General features: G+C 45.5%; 1 protein-coding gene across 3 annotated transcripts in view; it reads right to left on the bottom strand.

Annotated features, from left to right (window-relative positions):
* CENPU (centromere protein U) overlaps positions 1-21,874 on the bottom strand; it is a 141,960-nt gene that overhangs the window by 38,900 nt on the left and 81,186 nt on the right. For all 3 annotated transcript variants that reach the window (XM_030192655.1, XM_030192653.1, XM_030192654.1), the window contains exon 9: positions 6,927-6,974. In XM_030192655.1, coding sequence (XP_030048515.1) covers positions 6,927-6,974 — 48 coding nt within the window. The remainder of the gene's footprint in view (positions 1-6,926; positions 6,975-21,874) is intronic.

Genomic DNA, 21,874 nt, shown 5'->3' with positions numbered 1-21,874 from the left:
AGCAAGAAACAATCTTGGGCAGGAAGGAAGGCACTGTGCGAATAGTCACTCCTGCCTCAGTGAACTGCAGAAAAGGCTCTCGACATGAGAGTGCCTGGAGCTCGGAAACTCTTCTGGCTGAAGTGATAGCCACCAAAAAGACTGCTTTCAACGTCAGGTCTTTCAGAGATGCCCTCGACAAGGGTTCAAAAGGCGGCTTCTGCAAGGCTCTTAGCACCAGGTTGAGATTCCACGCAGGCACCACTGAGCGCAGAGGAGGGCGCAGGTGATTAACTCCCTTGAGAAAACGTACCACATCTGGCTGCGAAGCCAGGGAAGCACCCTTCAGGCGGCCCCTGAAACAAGCCAGAGCCGCTACCTGGACTTTAAGGGAACTGAGCGACAGGCCTTTCTCCAGACCTTCTTGCAGGAACGCCAGCACTGAAGAAATTGGAGCAGTGAAGGGAGAAAGTGAGCCTGCTTCACACCACGCTGCAAAGGTACGCCAAACCCTGGCGTAAGCAGTAGAAGTAGAGCGCTTCCTCGCTCTCAGCATAGTGGTGATGACTTTGTCTGAGAAGCCCTTCTTCCTCAGACGCTGCCGCTCAATAGCCAGGCCGTAAGACCAAAGGGGGAGGGATCCTCCATCACCACGGGACCCTGATGCAACAGGCCCTGCTCCACTGGCAGCCGCAGAGGGTCGTCCACTGAGAGCCTGATCAAGTCCGCATACCAGGGACGTCTGGGCCAGTCCGGACCCACCAGGATTATCCGGCCCGGATGCTTTGCCACCCGGTCTTGTACCCTGCCCAACATGGGCCAGGGCGGGAACACATAGAGAAGCTCTTGTGTCGGCCACTGTTGGAGAAGAGCATCTACTCCCAGAGATCGAGGGTCCCGTCCTCTGCTGAAAAAGCGCGGCACTTGGCAATTGGCCGATGACGCCATCAGATCTAGGCTCGGCTGGCCCCAGCGCTTCGTGATGTCCAAGAACGCCTGAGCCGATAACTGCCACTCTCCGGGATCCAAGGTATGGCGACTGAGAAAGTCCGCCTTGACATTCATGACTCCGGCAATGTGGGCCGCTGACAGCTGTTCCAGGTTCGCTTCCGCCCACTGGCATAGATTCATGGCTTCCTTGGCTAGAGGGGCGCTCTTGGTACCTCCCTGGCGGTTGACATAGGCCACAGCCGTGGCATTGTCCGACAGGACCCGTACTGGCTTCAACGCCAGTACTAGGAGGAACTCCAAAAGCGCCAACCGAATGGCTCTGAGTTCCAGGAGGTTGATAGACCACTTTGCCTCTGCAGGAGACCAGAGCCCCTGCGCTGTCCTTCCCAAGCAGTGGGCTCCCCAGCCCGTCAAAGAGGCGTCCGTCGTGACGACAATCCACTCCGGGGTCACAAGAGGCATCCCTGCAGACAACTTGTCTGTCTGCAGCCACCAGCTCAGCGCCTTGCGCACTGCTGGGTCCAAGGGAAGGCGCACAGCATAATCCTCCGACACCGGAGTCCAGCGCTGCGGCAGAGAGTGTTGTAGTGGTCTCATATGAGCCCTGGCCCAGGGCACTACTTCCATCGTGGCCGTCATAGAGCTCAACAGCTGCACATAGTCCCAAGCCCGGAGCGGAGAGGCTACTAGGAACTGGTGCACCTGAGCCTGAAGTTTGACAATCCGATTGTCCGGCAGGAACACTCTGCCTAATTGGGTGTCGAATCGAACTCCCAGATACTCCAGGGACTGAGTCGGGCGCAGCTGGCTTTTCTCCCAGTTGATGATCCACCCCAGGGAGCTCAAAAGAGCAATCACCCGGTCCACAGCTTTGCCACACTCTGCATAAGAGGGGGCTCGGATCAACCAGTCGTCCAGATAAGGATGGACTTGTACTCCTTCCTTTCTCAAGAAGGCCGCGATGACCACCATTACTTTGGAGAAGGTCCGCGGAGCCGTAGCCAACCCGAACGGGAGGGCTCTGAACTGGAAGTGTCGGCCCAGGACTGCAAAACGCAGAAAGCGTTGATGAGGAGGCCAGATGGGAATATGCAAGTACGCTTCCTTGATGTCCAAGGATGCCAGGAACTCCCCTGCCTTCACTGCCGCTATAACAGAGCGGAGGGTCTCCATGCGAAAGTGCCGAACTTTCAAGGCCCGATTGACCCCTTTGAGGTCGAGGATAGGCCGTACAGAACCTCCTTTCTTTGGTACCACAAAGTAAATGGAGTAACGTCCCTTGCCAAGCTGATTTTCTGGCACCGGAACGACCACACCCAGGCGGATCAGATTGTCCAAGGTTTGCTGCACTGCCACAGCTTTGACCGGAGACTGCAGGGAGAGAGTACAAACCCGTCTCTTAAGGGTCGGCAGAACTCTAGCTTGTAGCCGTCTCTGATGACTTCCAGCACCCAAGCGTCTGAAGTTACCCTGGTCCACTCGCCCAGAAACGAGGACAGGCGTCCTCCAATTTGCACTGGGCCATGGACCAGGACCCCGTCATTGGGTACGAGACCCTGGGGGAGGACCGGAGGGCGCACCTCCGGGACGGCGGTCTCTGCGAAAGGAATGCTGCTTGGGGGAGAAGTTCCTCTTGAAGGAAGAGGGGGCAGAGGAGCCCGACTTGCCCGGGCGGTACCGACGGGCTTCCTGAAACCGTCCTCTGGAGATACCGGGGCGAGCACTGGCCCGAGCCCTGACCTCTGGTAACCTCTTGCCCTTAGACGTGCCGAGATCGGTCACAATTTTGTCCAGCTCGACCCCAAAGAGCAGCTTGCCTTTAAAAGGCAACTTAGCCAGGCAGGACTTAGAGGCGTGGTCCGCAGACCAATGTTTCAGCCAAAGCCACCGCTGCACAGAGACTGTCTGAGCCATAACTTTAGCCGAGGCTCTCAAGACATCATACAGCAAGTCTGCCAAATAAGCCAAGCCCGATTCCAGGGCCGGCCAATCAGCCCTCAAGGAAGGATCCGAGGGGGAAGTCCGCTGCACAATCGTCAGGCACGCCCTGGCCACGTAGGAGCCACAAACTGAGGCCTGCAAACTTAAGGCAGCCGCCTCGAAGGACGACCTTAAGGCCGCCTCCAATCTTCTGTCTTGGGCGTCCTTTAGGGCCGTGCCACCTTCCACCGGCAACGCTGTTTTCTTAGTCACCGCAGTGATTAAAGAATCCACGGTAGGCCAAAGAAAGGCCTCACGTTCACCTTCAGGCAAAGGATAGAGGCGGGACATAGCCCTAGCCACTTTGAGGCTCGCTTCCGGGACATCCCATTGAGCCGAAATTAAGGTGTGCATGGCATCATGCACGTGGAAGGTTCTAGGCGGGTGCTTCGTCCCCAGCATAATGGCGGAGCCAACAGGGGCTGAGGGAGAGACGTCCTCCGGAGAGGAAATCTTTAAAATGCTCATGGCCTGCATTAACAGGTTGGGCAAATCCTCTGAGCGAAAGATCCGTGCTGCAGAGGGGTCATCCGCTCCATCCGAGCAGGAATCCGTCTCCTCCAAGGAATCCCCAAAGGACCGTTGGGAGAACTCAGATACGCTGCCCTCATCTACATCAGAGGAAACAGCGTCCTCTAAGGCCTGGGAATCCAGCCGAGGGCGTTTACTTCCGGGGGCCTCAACCCCTTTATCAGATAAGGGAGAAGGGGCAGCGTTCTGCATAAGGAAGGCCTGATACAGCAGCAAAATAAACTCGGGGGAGAAACCCCCCAGACTGTGCACTTCAGCAGCCTGGGCCACAGCCCTAGACGCACCCTCAACCGGCGCTCGTAAGAGCGGGGGAGAAACATGCTGCGCATCCAAGATGGCGTCCGGCGCGACACTCCGCGAAGGAGCCGCGCGGGAAGAACGGCGCTTAACTTTAGCCGCTTTTTTGCCGTCGCCCAAATCAAGGGCGGCCCAAGAAGAAGCCGTCCGAGCAGAGTGGCCGGCCAAGATGGCGGAGGCGAGCAGCGGGGGATGGGCGTTTATGGCGGGAAAAAATCGCCGCACCGGAGGAAGACCCGGGACACTGACCGGCCTCCGAACTGACACCCAACAAGGGCGAATCAGACTTTAATACCCCCGCATCCCCGCTAGGAGCGCACACACGGTCCGGGGAGCGATTCTTCGCGCCCTCGCCCTCCGACGCCATAGGCCACGTGGAGATCAATCGGGGAACCCCCTGCCCGCTATAAAAAAGGTAAAAATTACCTGCTTCTCGCTCCGAGCTGTAACGACCTGGTGTCCCAGTGAGTAGCTGCAATAAACGTTTAAATAAACGTCGAAATAAACGCCTTTAAGGACGTCCAAAAAAATTTTTTTTTTTTTTTTTTTTAACGGAGCCAGCGGGAGGGGGGAGAAAAGGAGGGACCTGGCGCCACCAGGTTTGCACTTGCTCAAGAAGAGCCCTCAACCCCAGGCACTCAACAAAATCTAAAAATTAGGCTTGGAGGCCTAGCCAGAGCTGCTGCTGTATGTGACCACCACCTGCTGAGATAGAGAACATACTGAGGAGTTTCCGGCAGCACATGACCACATATAGGGAGGCAAAAGGATTGCTCTCTATCTCCACCTGCTGGTAGATGGACACAACCCACCAGTCTATGGATTGATCAGCATGATGATATGGAAGTCTATTATATCTACCTCTTTAGTGCTATATACTCCAACTCTCCCATTTTATTTTTTAGGCTTCTGTGGTTTCTCTTTGCATCTACAAGCTGCTTAGAAGCTGATGGAAATAATTTGCATCCTTTACTCTGCTCTCCCCTTAAACACTCCTGACTTTTTTTTTCACAATTGTTGAAATCTCTATTCAGATTCCTTAAATAGCCTGTTTCAATAAGATCCTTCAAGGACACTCTGCACCGAACCATGAGCTCCAGGGCAACTGTTGCTTTCCCCACCGTTTTAGTTTATGTTTAAACAATTTTTTATTGAAAGTGACGGAAACAATCAACAACAACATTTCTATGTTTTATGATACAAAAGAGAAATACGCTCTGAGAGATGAATGATGGGAAGGTCTTATTGGCTCTGTGGAAAATTGAAGAATGAAGGAGTCCTGTGTAATGAAAGGTGAAAGTCATGCACATGCACAGTAGTGCCTCTCAAAAACTTCCAGATATTTTATGAGCTAGACTCTTTTTACATGACTCTGTTGGATGTCATCACCTAGGTGTGAAGGCTTACTATCTGGCTTCTCCTATGTTATTAACAATAGCAAATGGCTTCCACAGTAACCAAATTGTATTTTTTTATTTTATTAGTGCTGGCTCACCATTCTCCACACCTAAATTTACAGTACCATTTAGGAGAGGCATGGAGATGGCCAATGACAGTCATCCGTGACTGTTAAAGCTGCAGTTCTCACATTTTTATCCAATATGACCCATTTTAACACTTGAAATCACATGACCGCAAACTATGAACAAAACAAGACAGCACACCACCCACCCCTTCCCTCACCCATCCTATTCTTCCATTTATCCACAGCAAAAAGGCAGTGGCAACAGCAGCACCAAGCAAGGGACCTGCAAGTCTGTCACTTTTCCATTCTAACAGGAGGAGGAGTCAGGACCTATGAACATGCTCCAGCTGCTGTTGGTTGCAGATTGGAGTGCACACCTGAAGAGATGGAACAGCTCTATTTCCTGTACTCCATTCATTGAGTTTGAAACCTTTTTGTGTCACAACCCAGTTAGGGAAGAGATGCACTAAAGATTTTCTCCAAATTAGGCTCTTTCAGTGCTCTTCTTAACCATAAATCTTTCTGTTAATCATCTGGGAACATAAATAGTATTAAGAGAGTTTATGATCAGGTTGAAGGCACTACAAACACCAGATAACTTGATATACCTCTATAATCCAACTCAGTTTTTGTGGTGACAGAATCAAATGGGACCTCAGCTGTGTGTTGCTATTGGGCGATAGCTGAGACTCACCCCTCCCTCCACTGAGTTAGAAATGCTACTTCTGAAGCATCCCTGGCTTAAGGTTACACATCTACCGGATGTATTTTTGTTTATGATTGCACCTCACTTTGGACCTATCTTTTTATATATAGAAAAATAATGGATGAAACATGGGAAATCAAAGATCTAAAAAACAAGAGCAGCACAGTATCAACCAGTGGTCATAGATATAAATAACTTTATTGAGAAAGCAACCTCTGACAGCGGTGTGAATCTATGTTGTCCTAACATTTAGATGCCAAATAAATGCCCAACATGTTTCGGAATATACAATGCCTGCATTAAGGGCACATTAAATGTTGCTTTAAAGACAGGTCACACCTAAACCAAAAATGTTTATACAACATACATTCACACCGCTATCAGAGGTTGCTCTCTCAGAATTATTTATATCTACGGCCACTGGTTGATACTGTGCTGCTCCTCTTGTTGGATCTATGATTCGCTGCAGCTACTCACTGCCTCTCCTTGCTGGTAAATGGGAAATCAAACCCGGGTCTTTTGTACAGCTGTGCTATGGTGTCAGGCCAGCCTCACAATTGCATTTTTGAACAGTGATAGTCCAATTCATTTATTATACTGTATCTATGACAAGACACATGTAACTGATATGCAGTGAGAAAACAGATAAATGAGGTTGCTAGCAATGTTCTTACCAATGAGCTCATGACTGTGACTACTGAACAAACAGAATGCATTTCATTTCACAGGAATTTAACCATTCCTCCGTACACTACCAACTTTATTTACCGACCTCAGACAAATTAGACCATACAGGCTTCAGTTTACAATAAATACAGGCAGAGGCAAACATAGGTGATGGGTTTTTTTTCTAGACAAGTACTAATATTGGATAAACAATACATTAATAATATGGTACCAAACAGACAAATCCATAAGCAGAGTAGTGTATGGATCATTTTAGTATATTTATTTGTGGTCAATTTCCCCAACTAAAAGGAGGAGAAAAAAAAGCAGTTGCCAGATTTCACTACTTACCTTTGCATTTTTCTTTTTCAGGTTTTTTAATCTATGAACATCTTCTGACTATAACAGACAGAAAGGAAACATCAATCGGTGTGACAAATCAAGAAGGAAAATTACAGCAGAAAGGTAAAGGGAAAACAAAATCACCTCATTTCCATTTTCTAGAAGTCAAAAGCTCAATATGTTCTGTGGTGCTCAATAATATTCAGCGATGTATAAACTTTTAGGTATTCACTAAACTGCTATCAAATATGTAGCACTCCAAGTTTTTCCTAGACCATGGTTTATTACATATGAATATTCTACAAGTCTCCAGAATACTAGTGTAATTGGCTATAATAAGTAGTACCTATACCAGGTTTATTAAAAAAAAAAAATAAAGATTGTGTTTTCAAATGAAGTATTATTACAAACTTCATGTCCTTGTCTTGGATCATGGTAAAGTGACGTTACAGTGATTTAGTGAACAGGATATTGTTTGGGGGGGGGGGGGGGGGGGGGAAGAGAGAGCGGCAGACTTATCCGCACTCTAGACCAGGGATTCTCAACCCAGTCCTCGGGACACACCTAGCCAGACTGGTTTTCAGGATACCCACAATGAATACATAAGTATTGCCATACTGGGACAGACCGAAGGTCCATCAAGCCCAGCACCCTTTTTCAAACAGTGGCCAATCCATGTTACAAGTACCTGGCAAGATACCAAAAGAGTACAATAGATTTTATGCTGCTTATCCTAGAAATAAGCAGTGGCTTTTCCCCCAAGTCCATTTTAATATTGGCTTATGGACTTTTCTTTTAGGAAGATTTCCAAACATTTTTAAACCCCGCTAAGCAAACTACTTTTACTACATTCTTTGGCAACAAATTCCAGAGTTTAATTACATGTTGAGTGAAAAAATATTTTCTCAGATTCATTTTAAATTTACTATTTTGTAGCTTCATTGTGTGCCCCCTAGTCCTAGTATTTTTGGAAAAAGTAAACAAGAGATTCATGTCTACCCTTTCCACTCCACTCACTATTTTCACTATCATACCTCCCCTAGATCCCTTTCCTGGTTGGTGACTCCTAATGTGGAACCTTGCATAATATAGCTATAGTTTGGGTTCCTCTTTCAAAAATGCTTCACTTTGCACTTGCTCACATTAAATGTCATCTGCCATTTGGATGCCCAGTCTCGTAAGGTCCTCTTGTAATTTCTCACAATCCTCTAGTGATTTAACAACTTTGAATAACTTTATGTTATCAGCAAATTTAATTACCTCACTAGTTACTCCTATCTCTAGAGCATTTGTAAATATATAAAAAAGCTGCGGTCCCAGCACAGACCCCTGGAGAACCCCACTATCTACTCTTCTTCGCCAAGAATAGTGACCATTTAACCCTACTCTCTGTTTTCTATCTTTTAACCAATTTTTAATCCATAATAGAACACTACCTCCTATCCCAGGACTCTCCAATTTCCTCTGGAGTCTTTCATGAGGTACTTTGTCAAATGCTTTTTGAAAATCCAGATACATAATATCGACCATAATATCCACATGTTGTTCATCCCTTCAAAGAAATGTAATAGATTAGTGAGACAAGATTTCCCTTCACTAAATCCATGTTGGCTTTGCCTCATTAATACACGAGTAAACCTGCATGCATTGCTTCCTTTATATGCAAATCTCTCTCATACATATTCGTTGTGGGTATCCTGAAAACCTGACTGATTGAATGTGTCCAGAGGACTGGGTCGACAACCCCTTCTCTAAACTGTTTAATAAAGCAAGACATCATAGGAGTAAGACAGCTGCTATAAACTGAATGAGAAAATGGTTAAAACTGCAGAACAAGAGAGGATGTTGTAGCAGAAAAAGGTAATAAGAGGTTAGCATTCACAAAGTACAAGAGATTACAGAAAGAGGAAAACAAGCAACAATGACTGAAGAAGCTAAAAGGCACTGGAAAGTAGTCAGAAAGACAAATATGCAAATGGAAGAAAAATAGCTACTATGCAGTGCCCCGCAGGATCAGTTCTTGATCTAGTTCTTTCAACATTTTTTAAATCTAATACAAAACTTGTACACTGCACAAATCCCAGCAGGAGGTTCAAAGAGGTTAACGCCAAAGAAGCCCAAACAATAAAGGGAATTACATAAACATAAAATAAAGATGATAAAAACTAAATAAGAATATTAAAATGTATCAAACAAGAAGATTTTCAACTTCCTAGGCAATCTCATATAATTTAACTCTAATCTGATATTTAAAGAACGGAAAGATTTGCTTCTTTGCAGATGATACCAAAATATGCAACAGGGTAAGACACCATAGGTGTCAATAACATGAGCTCAAAGAACGATCTAGAATATGGCAGCTAAGATTTATTGCTAAAAAATGTAGTCATACATCTGAGATGCAAAACTCCAAGAAACTGACACAGTATAAAGGGTGCAGTGCTTCTACAGTTACAATTAGTTGGCTTATCGCACACTAATAACTATCTGAATTCATAGCAGGTTACAACTAAGAAGCTAGATAAAACAAATCTAGGATGTAACAAAATTGATTTAGAATTATTACAAACCGCAATTACACAAATACTGTATTTCACTTCCTTGCCACATATTATAAAAGAGCAAAGTTTTTAATCCTTTTTTGAAACTTGCATAAGGGCCCTGTTTACTAAGTTACGCTAGCATTTTTAACACTAGAGACACCCATATACTCCTATCGGTGTCTCCAGCACCGCCGAGAGACTGAGCTGGGCCCAGGCAGGGCTGGTCTTAGGCCGAGGTGACCACATAGGGTCTCGCGCTTAAGGGGGCCCCGCGCGTCGCACCTCAACTCCGCCTCCTCCATCCTGCTCCAGCCTCCGGGTGCTGCCTTCAACAGTTCCGTGGCGCTCCGAGTCCCACCACTGGCCGCCACCAGACCCAGCACGGCTCTGTGCCTCTCCGTGGTGTGAGCCTCCTGGTGCCTGACTTCTGCGGCGCGCTCCCAGCGCCACGATGCACTCTCACCCCGTGACCTCCTGACCGCTGATGTGACACGCAGCCCGCCCACCCCCACGACGCGCAGCCCGCTGCGACACAACTTCCTTCCTCAAGGGTGGGCCGCGTTGTAGTGGAGGGCACTTCAGGAAGACCACTCTCCTTCCATTTCCATTGTATGCATCACAGATTCACAGGCATCTGTTTCCATCTTCCAGTAGTTCCAGCACATCCACAGCCTGGTTCTGCTGCACTGGTGGTCTGGTGAGCTAAAGGGAAAATATCAGCAGCAGCAGCCGGTAAGTCCTAATTTCTCAGTGATTTTGACCATGTATAGAAGGAAGAGAGAGAAAGACTGGACCAGGGGGAGAGAGATACTGGGGAAACAGAGGGAAGGAAACAAGAGACCTGCTGGAGCAAAGGGGAGGTGGAAGATGTGGAGAAATGCTGGTCTGGGGGGATTGGTGGCAGGAAGAGACAGACTAGATCAGGAGGAGAGATGCTGGACTATGAGTAAGGGAGCTGGACCAAGGGTGGGGGTACAGGGGGTAGGGAAGAGAGAAGGGAGAAGCTGGACATGGAAAGGAACAGGAACATAGACAGGAACTGCAGACCATGGAAGGGAGCATAGGACAAGCGAAGATATATGGACACTAAAGAGGACAGTTGCTGAATATGGAGGGAGGATAAAGACAGGGACACTGAGACACTGGTGGACAGGGTGAATAAGGAGAGAGAGAGACAGGGGAGAGACCGAAGGATAAAGAGAGAGAGAAAACGCTGAATGGAAGGGGGAGGGAGTGGGAGATATTGGATGGAGGGAAGAAAGAGAGAAACACTGGATGAAAGATCATGAGATAGAGGGGAGAGAGGGGACATGCTGGTTGAAAGGGGGAGACAAAGAGGACATGCTGGATGGAAGAGGGAGAGAGGGGGCATGCTGGATGGAAGATGGGAGAGGTGGGAAAAGCTGGATGTAAGTAGAGATAGAGAAGGGGAGAAGCTGAATGGAGGAGAGGGGACATGCTGGATGGAAGGGGAGGAGTGGGGACATGCTAGATGGAAGGGGGAGCGGGAGACAGAGAAAGGGAAGGGGGAGAGAGGAGACACACTGGTTGGAATGGGAGAGTGGGGGGGCACTGGATGAATGGGGAGAGGGGGATACGCTAGATGGAAGGGGGAAAGAGAAAATGCCTTATTTCCATTTTTTTGCTTTATTTTTATTTGTTAATTTGTAATGTGATTGGAATATGTCATATTTTAAAATTTACATCTGCTATCTTTACATTTGGCATATATTTTAGTGTTGCATTCATTGGATAGTCTGGTTTCTTGGGGTTTGGTTTAATTTCAGAAGTTCTTAAAATCATAATCATCCATGATCCTTACCTGATTAAGAGAGGATGGTTATTTATTTTTATTTTTGTTACATTTGTACCCCGCGCTTTCCCACTCATGGCAGACTCAATGCGGCTTACAGGGGGCAATGGAGGGTTAAGTGACTTGCCCAGAGTCACAAGGAGCTGCCTGTGCCGGGAATTGAACTCAGTTCCTCAGTTCCCCAGGACCAAAGTCCACCACCCTAACCACTAGGCCACTCCTCCTCTGCGTCTATCATGATATTAAATAGTTTGGAGAGAGGGATTGCTACTTCCTCACCTATATTTTTATAAAATCCTGCCCGAAACCATCTGCTCCTGTCGCTTTCATCAAGGGACTGTGCCTGATAACACCCAATAGTTCATCTAGGCCAACTGGCACATTTAAAAGAACGAGGTCAGATGGTTGAATAGAGGGCAGAGTCAAGACATCAAGATACAACTTTGCAGGCAAACCTTCATCCTGCGGTGCCGTGTACAACTGTTAATAATAGGCTGCAAAAATATTGCTAATGTCTCTTTCATCAGTGATTTGTTTACCATTTTTGCCCGATGTGGACCAGCTCTACGGGAAACTAATTTAGCCAACAATTTACAACTTTTATTCCTGTGTTTATATAACTGAAATTTATAATAGACCAATGACTTCTCTGCCCACTGATTCATCAGTTCACTTAAGATAATTTGAGTATCCAAAAGCTGCTTATACACTTGGTTATGTGTGCTTCCAAAACAGTGGCGCAAGATTTGCAACTAATCTCAGTATTTCATGGCTCTAGCCTTTTTGCGATGACCAACATTGCTGATAATCTCGCACCACAGAACCACTATTGCAGCCTCCCGGTAAAGCACCGGATCATTCTCATGGGGGACATATTACGTGTCTTATAATCTTTCCAACATTGTAACTAACGTTCCTGAAATTGGACATCTTTGTACAAATCCAAAGGGAACATCCATCTAGCGAGCCTCGAACCTCCCCGCAGACTCCAGTACATCCAAACCTAAGCATGATTGGAAATTTCATACAGCTCTATCTCTGAGCAGTGAATTTCAGGAAACAGAGAATCGGAGATCAATAAATAATTGATGGAGAACCTGCCGAACATCCACTTACGGGGTCAGCTGGAGGAGGGGGTACCTGGGTATTAATCAAACCTTTGGGTTTAAAAAAGGTTTGGACAGATTCTTGGAGGAAAAGTCCATAGTCTGCTATAGAAGCATACATGGGAAGCAACTTCTTGCCCTGGGATTCGTACTATGGAGTGTTGCTACGATTTGGGTTTCTGCCAGGTACTTGTGACAAGGCTTGGCCACTGTTTGGAAAACAGGATACTGGGCTAGATGGACCATTGGTCTGACCCAGTATGGCTACTCTTATATATTGATATTAGTGTATTTTTAAGAATATGGGTTGAAGAAAATTTAAATACTTTACATATGACTGTACATCTGAGGTATGCTTAGTTATATTGCTGTAAATTAATCCATAAGCATTTGTATTTTTGTCTACATATTTCTATTTTTAGTTCATGGTTACTTATTCTATACCTGGTAAGGGTCTATCCGTGTTCTTTATGTGTGAAAGACCAGGTATTCTGTTAACACTGAATGTCTATGTAGGGCTGATCTGTTCTAATCCGGCTTGTTTAGTTTTCCAATATTGATATTGCATTGTTTACGCTGCTGCCCTTGCTGTGTGACTCCTGGAAGTTAGTGCTATTAAGGTATTGTAGAATTGTTCTTTAGGTCCTAAGGACATTTTTTGTGTTTTATATCACTTTATTATGTGTGGTACTAGTCTTTGGGATGTGATTTTAGATCACGCCTTTCTCAGCAGTAGCTCAAGGCGAGTTACATTCAGATACAAAAGTCAATCCTTCCTTCTTCATGGAAGCTTCACGGCAGCAGGGGGAGCAGATTTCCAATCAGCACACCCAGGAGCAGGAGGACTAGATTTAGGACAGTCAGTCTATTTCCAATATAGCTGATTTATGGAAAAAATTGCTACTCTAAATGTGTTGTGGTTTTGTCTTTAATGGGAACCTATGCACTTACATATTTTTTGGCTACTTGGGGATCTCAGTGTTGCCTCTCTGGTTTGATGGGTTACAGAGTAATAGGGGAATCTGAAAGTACTGGATCTTTTCTTAATTAATATTTTTCCTTTATCCTCCATTGTTATGAGAATTGGAACTACTAATTGTAGTGGACTTGAACTGAATAATTTCGGGGGGGGGGGGGGGGGGGAGGGGTTCATGATAGCATTATGCTTATTTCAATCAGTTTTTCTGTACAAGTTTAGCTTCATTTGTCTTTATTTGAAATTTCATAAATAAAAAAAGTTTCTAAAAATTGAATAATCTTATTAATGGGGTGGAGTTAGGGTGGGGGTGGGGCTAGGGCAGGGGCTAGGATGGGGCCCCACCAAATTGGTCTGCACAGGGCCCCACACTTGCTAACACCGGCCCTGGGCTCAGGGCAAGGCTGCGTCCCCCCAGGATTGCTGCAGCCCCACCCCCAAGGATCGCTCCCCCACCCCTCAATCGCTACTGCTGTCGCCTCCCTCTCCTGCTCCCAAGGCTGCCAACGCCGCAGTTCCCAGTCTTCACCTACCTACCCCTCTGCTCCCTTCTGCCTGCCATTTGACCCCCTTCATTTAAATTAAAAAAAAAAAATCTCTAAAGCAGCAGGCGCAACACCTTCTGTGAAAAGTGGCAGATCGCCTCGGGCAGGCCTTCCCTCACTGTGTCCCGACCTCACGGAAATAGGAAGTTACATCAGAGCAGGGCAGGACACAGTGAGGAAAGGCCCGCCCGAGGCTATCTGCTGCTTTCGCAGAGAAGGCGCTTCGCTGCTGCTTTAGACATTTTCTTTAAATGCAGAGGGTTGGACGACAGACAGAAGGGAGCTGAGGGTAGGCAGATGGAGACGGGACTGCAGCGCCAGCGGCCTGGGAGCAGGAGAGGGCCTGGGGAATTCTGCCCCCCCCCCCGGGTGTCTCTAGTGTTAGCACGCGTATAGCATGGCTTAGTAAACAGGGCTCTAAATGTATGCCTTAATCTAGATGGAAGAAAATTCCATAAATTAGTTGCCTGATATGCAAATAAGCAGGTAAAAAACCTCTGAAGTAATCCCTTGAGGACTAGGAAAAAAAATGAGGATAAACTGCAAGTATTGTAAAACTGTCCTAATATCGATAAACATACGAGATAAATCATATATTGAGGAATTGAACCAAATAAGATCTTAAATAGGAGATAACCTACTTTAAACAACGCCCTAGCATCTATAGGAATAAAATACGGTGGCCGTAGCTAGAAGGTTGTTAGGTTGTATAGAGAGAGGTGTGACCAGCAGAAGAAAGGGGGTGTTGATGCCCCTGTATAAATCGTTGGTGAGGCCCCACCTGGAGTATTGTGTTCAGTTTTGGAGGCCGTATCTTGCTAAGAATGTAAAAAGAATTGAAGCGGTGCAAAGAAAAGCTACGAGAATGGTATGGGATTTGCGTTACAAGACGTATGAGGAGAGACTTGCTGACCTGAACATGTATACTCTGGAGAAAAGGAGAAACAGGGGTGATATGATACAGACGTTCAAATATTTGAAAGGTATTAATCCGCAAACGAACCTTTTCCGGAGATGCGAAGGCGGCAGAACGAGAGGACATGAAATGAGATTGAAGGGGGGCAGACTCAAGAAAAATGTCAGGAAGTATTTTTTCACGGAGAGAGTAGTGGATGCTTGGAATGCCCTCCCGCGGGAGGTGGTGGAAATGAAAATGGTAACGGAATTCAAACATGCGTGGGATAAACATAAAGGAATCCTGTTCAGAAGGAATGGATCCTAAGGAGCTTAGCCGAGATTGGGTGGCAGAGCCGGTGGTGGGAGGCGGGGATGGTGCTGGGCAGACTTATACGGTCTATGCCAGAGCGGGTGGTAGGAGGCGGGACTGGTGGTTGGGAGGTGGGGATGGTGCTGGGCAGACTTATATGGTCTGTACCCTGACAAGGACAGGTACAAATCAAGGTAAGGTATACACAAAAAGTAGCACATATGAGTTTATCTTGCTGGGCAGACTGGATGGACCGTGCAGGTCTTTTTCTGCCGTCATCTACTATGTTACTATGTATATAGGAATAAAATAAAATGTAATCCATGCTGATTTTTTGAGAGAGAAAAATCAAACGTACAGCCACATCCTGAATGGTCTGAATTCTTCTCAATAATATATACAATATTACAATAGTCTAATTTACTAAGCACCAAAGATTGTACCACTAATTTAAATAATCTTCCAACAGATATTTTCAAATACTTCTTAACTTTCTCATAACATAGAAAGAATTTCTAATAAGAGAACTGACCTGATCTTCCATAGTTAATTTATCATCCAGCACAACAGCCAGGATTTAAATTGAATGGTCTAAAGAATAAGATTCTCCATCAATAATAAGATTTGAATCCATAGTTTGGCTCTGCCTAACAGAAATTTTGTTTTCTCTCTGTTTAGCTTAATATAATGGGCAGCCATCCACTTAGTAATGATTGAGAAACAATGAGAAATAGTAATATAAATATCCTTTAAATCAGCAGTATCAGGAAAAAATATAGTTATATCATCTGTATATATATAAGTGGAATAACCTTCCCTTTCCATATATCTGCCCAGAGAAGATATAAGCACATTAAATAGCACTGTCGATAGGGGTGAACCCTGAGGTACACCTGAAGATGGAAACCAACTTTCTGATAACATACCCTGCATCTTAACTCGATAGGATCTAAAAACCAAAAATCCCCTAAACCATGAAAGAACCCTGCCGGTTACACCAAAACCATCAAGAACATAAGTACATAAGTAGTGCCATACTGGGAAAGACCAAAGGTCCATCTAGCCCAGCATCCTGTCACCGACAGTGGCCAATCCAGGTCAAGGGCACCTGGCACGCTCCCCAAACGTAAAAACATTTCAGACAAGTTATACCTAAAAATGCGGAATTTTTCCAAGTCCATTTAATAGCGGTCTATGGACTTGTCCTTTAGGAACCTATCTAACCCCTTTTTAAACTCCGTCAAGCTAACCGCCCGTACCACGTTCTCCGGCAACGAATTCCAGAGTCTAATTACACGTTGGGTGAAGAAAAATTTTCTCCGATTCGTTTTAAATTTACCACACTGTAGCTTCAACTCATGCCCTCTAGTCCTAGTATTTTTGGATAGCGTGAACAGTCGCTTCACATCCACCTGATCCATTCCACTCATTATTTTATACACTTCTATCATATCTCCCCTCAGCCGTCTCTTCTCCAAGCTGAAAAGCCCTAGCCTTCTCAGCCTCTCTTCATAGGAAAGTCGTCCCATCCCCACTATCATTTTCGTCGCCCTTCGCTGTACCTTTTCCAATTCTACTATATCTTTTTTGAGATACGGAGACCAGTACTGAACACAATACTCCAGGTGCGGTCGCACCATGGAGCGATACAACGGCATTATAACATCCGCACACCTGGACTCCATACCCTTCCTAATAAGAAAATTACGTAAAACTTCATGATCAACTAAATCAAATGCCCTGGAAAGATCCAGTTGCATGACAGGGGCTCTATGGCCCTTGCTCATAAGATATCTATTATTATTCATTAGTGTAACCAACAAGGTTTCTGTACTATGTTCAGCACGGAACCCATACTGAGAAATGTGCAATAGCTCAAAATGATCCAAATAAGCTACCAACTGAAAGAAGAACAGAATCTGGGAATGATGATATCAAAGTGGCCTAACAGGTAGAAAAGGTGAGGACAAACCCAGAAGGATGGCTGGATGCATTGGGGGGGCTGGGAAGAAGTGATGGTGCCTCTAACACAGTCTTTGGTGAGACCTCATTTGGAATACTGTGTGCAGTTCTAGAGACCACACCTTCAGAAGGATAAACTGAATGCCCAGAGGGCGCCTACTAAATTTCTCAGTGGTTTTCAGTATAAAGCATATGGGAATAGACTTATAGATCTAAATACGCACACTTTTCCAGAAAGGCAAGAGAGGAGATATGAGAGCTATTTAAATATCTCCAAGATAATAGCAATTCACGAAAGATGGGCCCATTTCATTTGAAAGGAAGTTGGGGAAAGAAGGGGCATAGAATTAAGGTGAAAAGGGATAGTCTCAGGAGTTATCTAAGGAAATAGAGTATTTTTTTTTAAAGAAAAGGGTAATAGTCAGTGCTAGACTGGGAATAAATCTAAATTCAAAAACGCATGGGATCTGGGAAATTATAGACTAGTACCAGGCAAAATGGTAGAGACTATTATAAAGAACCTTCAATGACATGGAGGGGAAAATAGCTATGGCCAAGTCAAATGGCTCGATGGTGACTGAAAAAAGGGACACGCACAAGAAAAATAGAGCCTGACCAAAATTCAGGCCTAACGAGCGTGGTAAAAATAAAGAAAACTTAAAAGTGGGAAAAAACAAACAAAACTATAAAGGAAGGGTGAGGGAATATTTTCTAAAGAAAACGAAACAAAAATCTAGGCAAAATACCCTGAAGGGAAGGCATAAAATGCTCAAAACCAGACTCACACATCAGACACTGTGAGGAGCATGGGACAATGCGTTCTCTTCACTGTGGATGAACAGAGACTGCTGGTGCTGCGCTCTCACAGCAGGTAAGAAGGCACTTGTGTGGTACAGACGCTGCATGTGCTCTTACAGCTGTATTAGCTAATTCAAGCTCCACACCAGGCAACGTGGATGATGTCACCCACATGTGAGAATATGGTCTGCTTGTCCTGGAAAAATAGGAAATTACCCTCATTAACATCCATTTGACTAAATTAGCATGCTATCTGCGCTAATCTTTGGCATACTTGTCCTGTGCTACAGCCTCTGAGCATTCTGCGCACACTAATGTGGATGCTAATTGCCTCTAGCACCTGCGTTTGGTTCTGAGCATCGGCCCATAGGAAAGACATGTCCTGAGTTGATTTAGTTACAGTTAAGTTCAAATCCTGAATTGCCTTCCATATAATATCCAATGTATTTATTTATTTATTTAACAAAACTCTCAGTCTGCCCATCCAACCATCTGAGCATAGCTAATGCATATCAGTTTAGTTAGAAGTAGCAGATAAGTGGACCCCTGAAGAAGGCCTCCTTGGCCGAAACACGGACCGTGTAGGGTCTTAATAAATGAATTTGGCTTTTTTACATCTGTGATTTTAGTTTCGTCACAAAAGAACTACCTTCATCTTCCTTGGACACTGGTTGCCAGATGTTGTACAGTGGTGGCTGTGAACCAGGAATTTGACTGTTGGAGCTTCCTTTCCGATAATACAGTGGGAGGTGGTGATAACAGATACCAGCAAGTCGGGTTGGGGAGCTCATTACAAGTTACATCTGGCACAGGGCACCTGGATAGAAAAGGAGTCTCAGTGGTTGACATGGCGCTCAGTGTAGTGTGGAATGCTTTACTCAACTTTGTTCCATTTCTGGCAGGGGCCTTGGTGTGAGATTTCTCAAACGGTGGTGGCTTATATCAGTAAGCAAGGGTGAGACCTGAAGTCCAATGGTGGTTGAGGTGGTCTCCCTAATGAGTCGAGCAGAGAAAAATCTCTGCTTATCGGGAGCTCATATCACGGGGTCCTTGAATGTAGAAGTGGACTTTCTCAGCAGGCACTCCTTGGACCCAGGGGAATGGGAACTATCCAGCCAGGAAGTTCAGCTGATGGTGGACTGATGGGGTTCTGGACTTGATGGCAACGACAAGGAATGCAAAGTGCCCAGGTCCTTCTGCAGTTGGAAAGAACTTGGCTCAATGGGTTTGATGCCCTACTGTAGCTCTGGCCAGAGGGCACATCTACTGTATGGCTTCCCTCCTTGGTCCATGTTAGGCCATGTGGTAAAAAAGTTGGAAATACACCGAGGTCAAATAATTCTTGGATTCGCCCCAGAGGCCGTGGTATGCAGACCTGATTCGAATGCTGGACAGGGGGGTCCTCTCCATCTTCAGCAGGTATACGGTCTACTGAAGCAAGGCCACACAAAAAACTTCCACAAAAAGTCAAAAGACAAACCAAAGGTGAAAGTCACCAAAAGCACAAATGTCCAAGATCATAAATGAAAGTCAATAGTTTAGTGATAATAACGTCCATAATAGTTATGGTTATGATAATAGTTTAGTGATAATAGTGATAAGAGCTCCCGTGGAGGAGTGGCCTAGTGGTTAGGGTGGTGGACTTTGGTCCTGGGGAACTGAGGAACTGAGTTCGATTCCCGGCACAGGCAGCTCCTTGTGACTCTGGGCAAGTCACTTAACCCTCCATTGCCCGCCGCATTGAGCCTGCCATGAGTGGGAAAAAGTGCGGGGTACAAATGTAACAAAACAAAAAAAAATGTATTCATCCATAATGGTTAAACCTCAATCCAACTAAGATCTGACATGAGCTGTGTTTCGGCGCACAAGCCTTCCTCAGGGGTCCTATATATGTCATGAGTATGGGTAATAGGAAGTCAAAACCAAAATGAGGGCAGTCTAATACCCTACTAGACTGTAGTATACAGCGACGTGCTAATTCAGCATAACCAGAGGCCTGCCTGAGGTTTATGAGATGTTTGTTTAGTCATTGCAAAGTAATGGGTCGAATAATGACTGTCGCCTTGCATGGTGCTTCCTGCGTCTTCTCGACAGGCTGTCCAGAGATGAGAGGTCCACACATGTTTGTTCGTCTGATTAGTGTTAGGTTAGCAAGTTGTTTAAGGTTGTTGTGTTTATTTTGAGTTTCTACTTACTGCTTGTCTACATAAATACTGAGGAGCTGGACGGGATGCCAAGACAGATATATCTCAGCTCAGTTTTCAGTTCTCTATCTCCACTTGTTGTTTTATGGACACAACTATCCTACAGGTTCTGGAATAGTGGTAAGGACTAATAGAATGAAAATTATCAGGTAAGATCTAATTTCTCCATCCTGAAGTCCAGACCAGAATTATTCCATATATTAAAAAAGGCACAATTATAGCTAAATGACAGCCAGCATGGTTAAAAAGTGAAGTGAAGGCTATTAGAGCTAAAAGAACATTCTTCAGAAAACAGAAAAAGAATCCAAATGAAGATAACAGGGAACAGCATAAGAATGGCAAGTTAGATGCAAAGCACTGATAAAGTATAGAAAGAGAATTTGAAAAGAAACTTGTCAGAGTCAAAACATATAATAAAAATTAAGTACATTCAATGCAAGAAGCCGGTATAAGATAATCAGTTGGACCAAGAGCCTGAGAAGACGAAGGAGCCAAATCAGTGGTCTGGTCCCGGGTCCAAGGAGGCTGTTGCGGCAACTCTGACTCCATGGAGGGAAGCAGCCCTCTCGGTGTTGATGCTGGTGTCCTGGAGCTCCTGGCACCATATTTTGAAGAGGCCTGTTGCTGGTGCTTCTTTGCCTCCATTCGATGTCCAACACTGGGGTCTCTCTGTGCCAGTGAAAACAACGGCAAATCCTTGTGCCTCCTTGGTGTTGGGTCCAAAGATGCTCGGCCTGGACAGGTGCCATCACCCCCATTGTTGAAGCAGAGGAGACCTCCTTGGAGCTGGAGCATTCCTAGTGTCTGACAAATCTCTGCAAGCCATAGGGACAGATGCCTCCGATGCCGATTGACCAGACTTGGATGCGCCAAAAATCTCTCACGCAGGGTCTAATGATTTTTTTTTGGTTCTTCTCTGTATTGTAAGAGTTTACAATTAGAGGCCTTATGTTTGGGTCTAAGGCACGGCAATTACCAGTTGTGAGGGGCAGTCACAGAGATGACCTTGCCACACCAAGAACACTTCTTAAAACGACTGAGAGTTTTAAGGGATAATGGAGGAACAGCAGCCAAATTGAAATCAAAAAGCTCAATATGTGTTTTTTATTTGGTGGGGGGGAGGGGGGGGGGGCGGGGAGTTAAAAAAAGTAAAAAAGGAATCGACTGGGAAGCTCAGACCTAAGCTGGCTGTAGAGCTGCAGAAAAGCAAAGAAAACTTAATAAGGCTGACAAACACTACAGGAAGCAAAAAAAAAGAGAAAGCTGAGAAAAAAAGTCAAAGGCAGGGAAGGCCACAAGAAAAAAAAAAAACCCCCATGCTCAAGGCAGCACAAACAAAACGTCCTCTCAGCTCTGCAGTAAGAAAGGAACTGCTAGTCCTGTGAGATTGAGATGGGTGGGAAGGCATGTGCACATGTACGGTCGGTAGTACCAAGGGCTTCTCGAAAACTAGACTACTACTACTCCTAATGATTTCTATAGCTCTACTAGACATACGAAGTGCTGTACACATTATATGCAGGTACTTTCTCTGTCCCTAGAGGGCTCACAATCTAAGTTTTTGTACCTGGGGCAATAGAGGGTTAAGTGACTTGCTCAAAGTCACAGTGGGAATCGAATCCAAATTGCCAGGATCAAAGCCCACTGTACTAACCATTAGGCTACTCCTCCTCTGGGCAGCCTCTAGACCGGGGCTCCTTTGGTAACATCACCCACACATGTTAGTATAGTTATCCTGCTTGTCCTCTGATAAAAGCAACTTACACTGTGATGATTATTTCATAAATTTATATGTAGAATATG

The sequence above is a fragment of the Microcaecilia unicolor genome, chromosome 2 (assembly GCF_901765095.1).
Source record: "Microcaecilia unicolor chromosome 2, aMicUni1.1, whole genome shotgun sequence".
NCBI lineage: Eukaryota > Metazoa > Chordata > Amphibia > Gymnophiona > Siphonopidae > Microcaecilia > Microcaecilia unicolor.
Note: the sequence above shows the minus strand (reverse complement) of the source record. Positions and strands in the feature narration are given on the sequence as shown.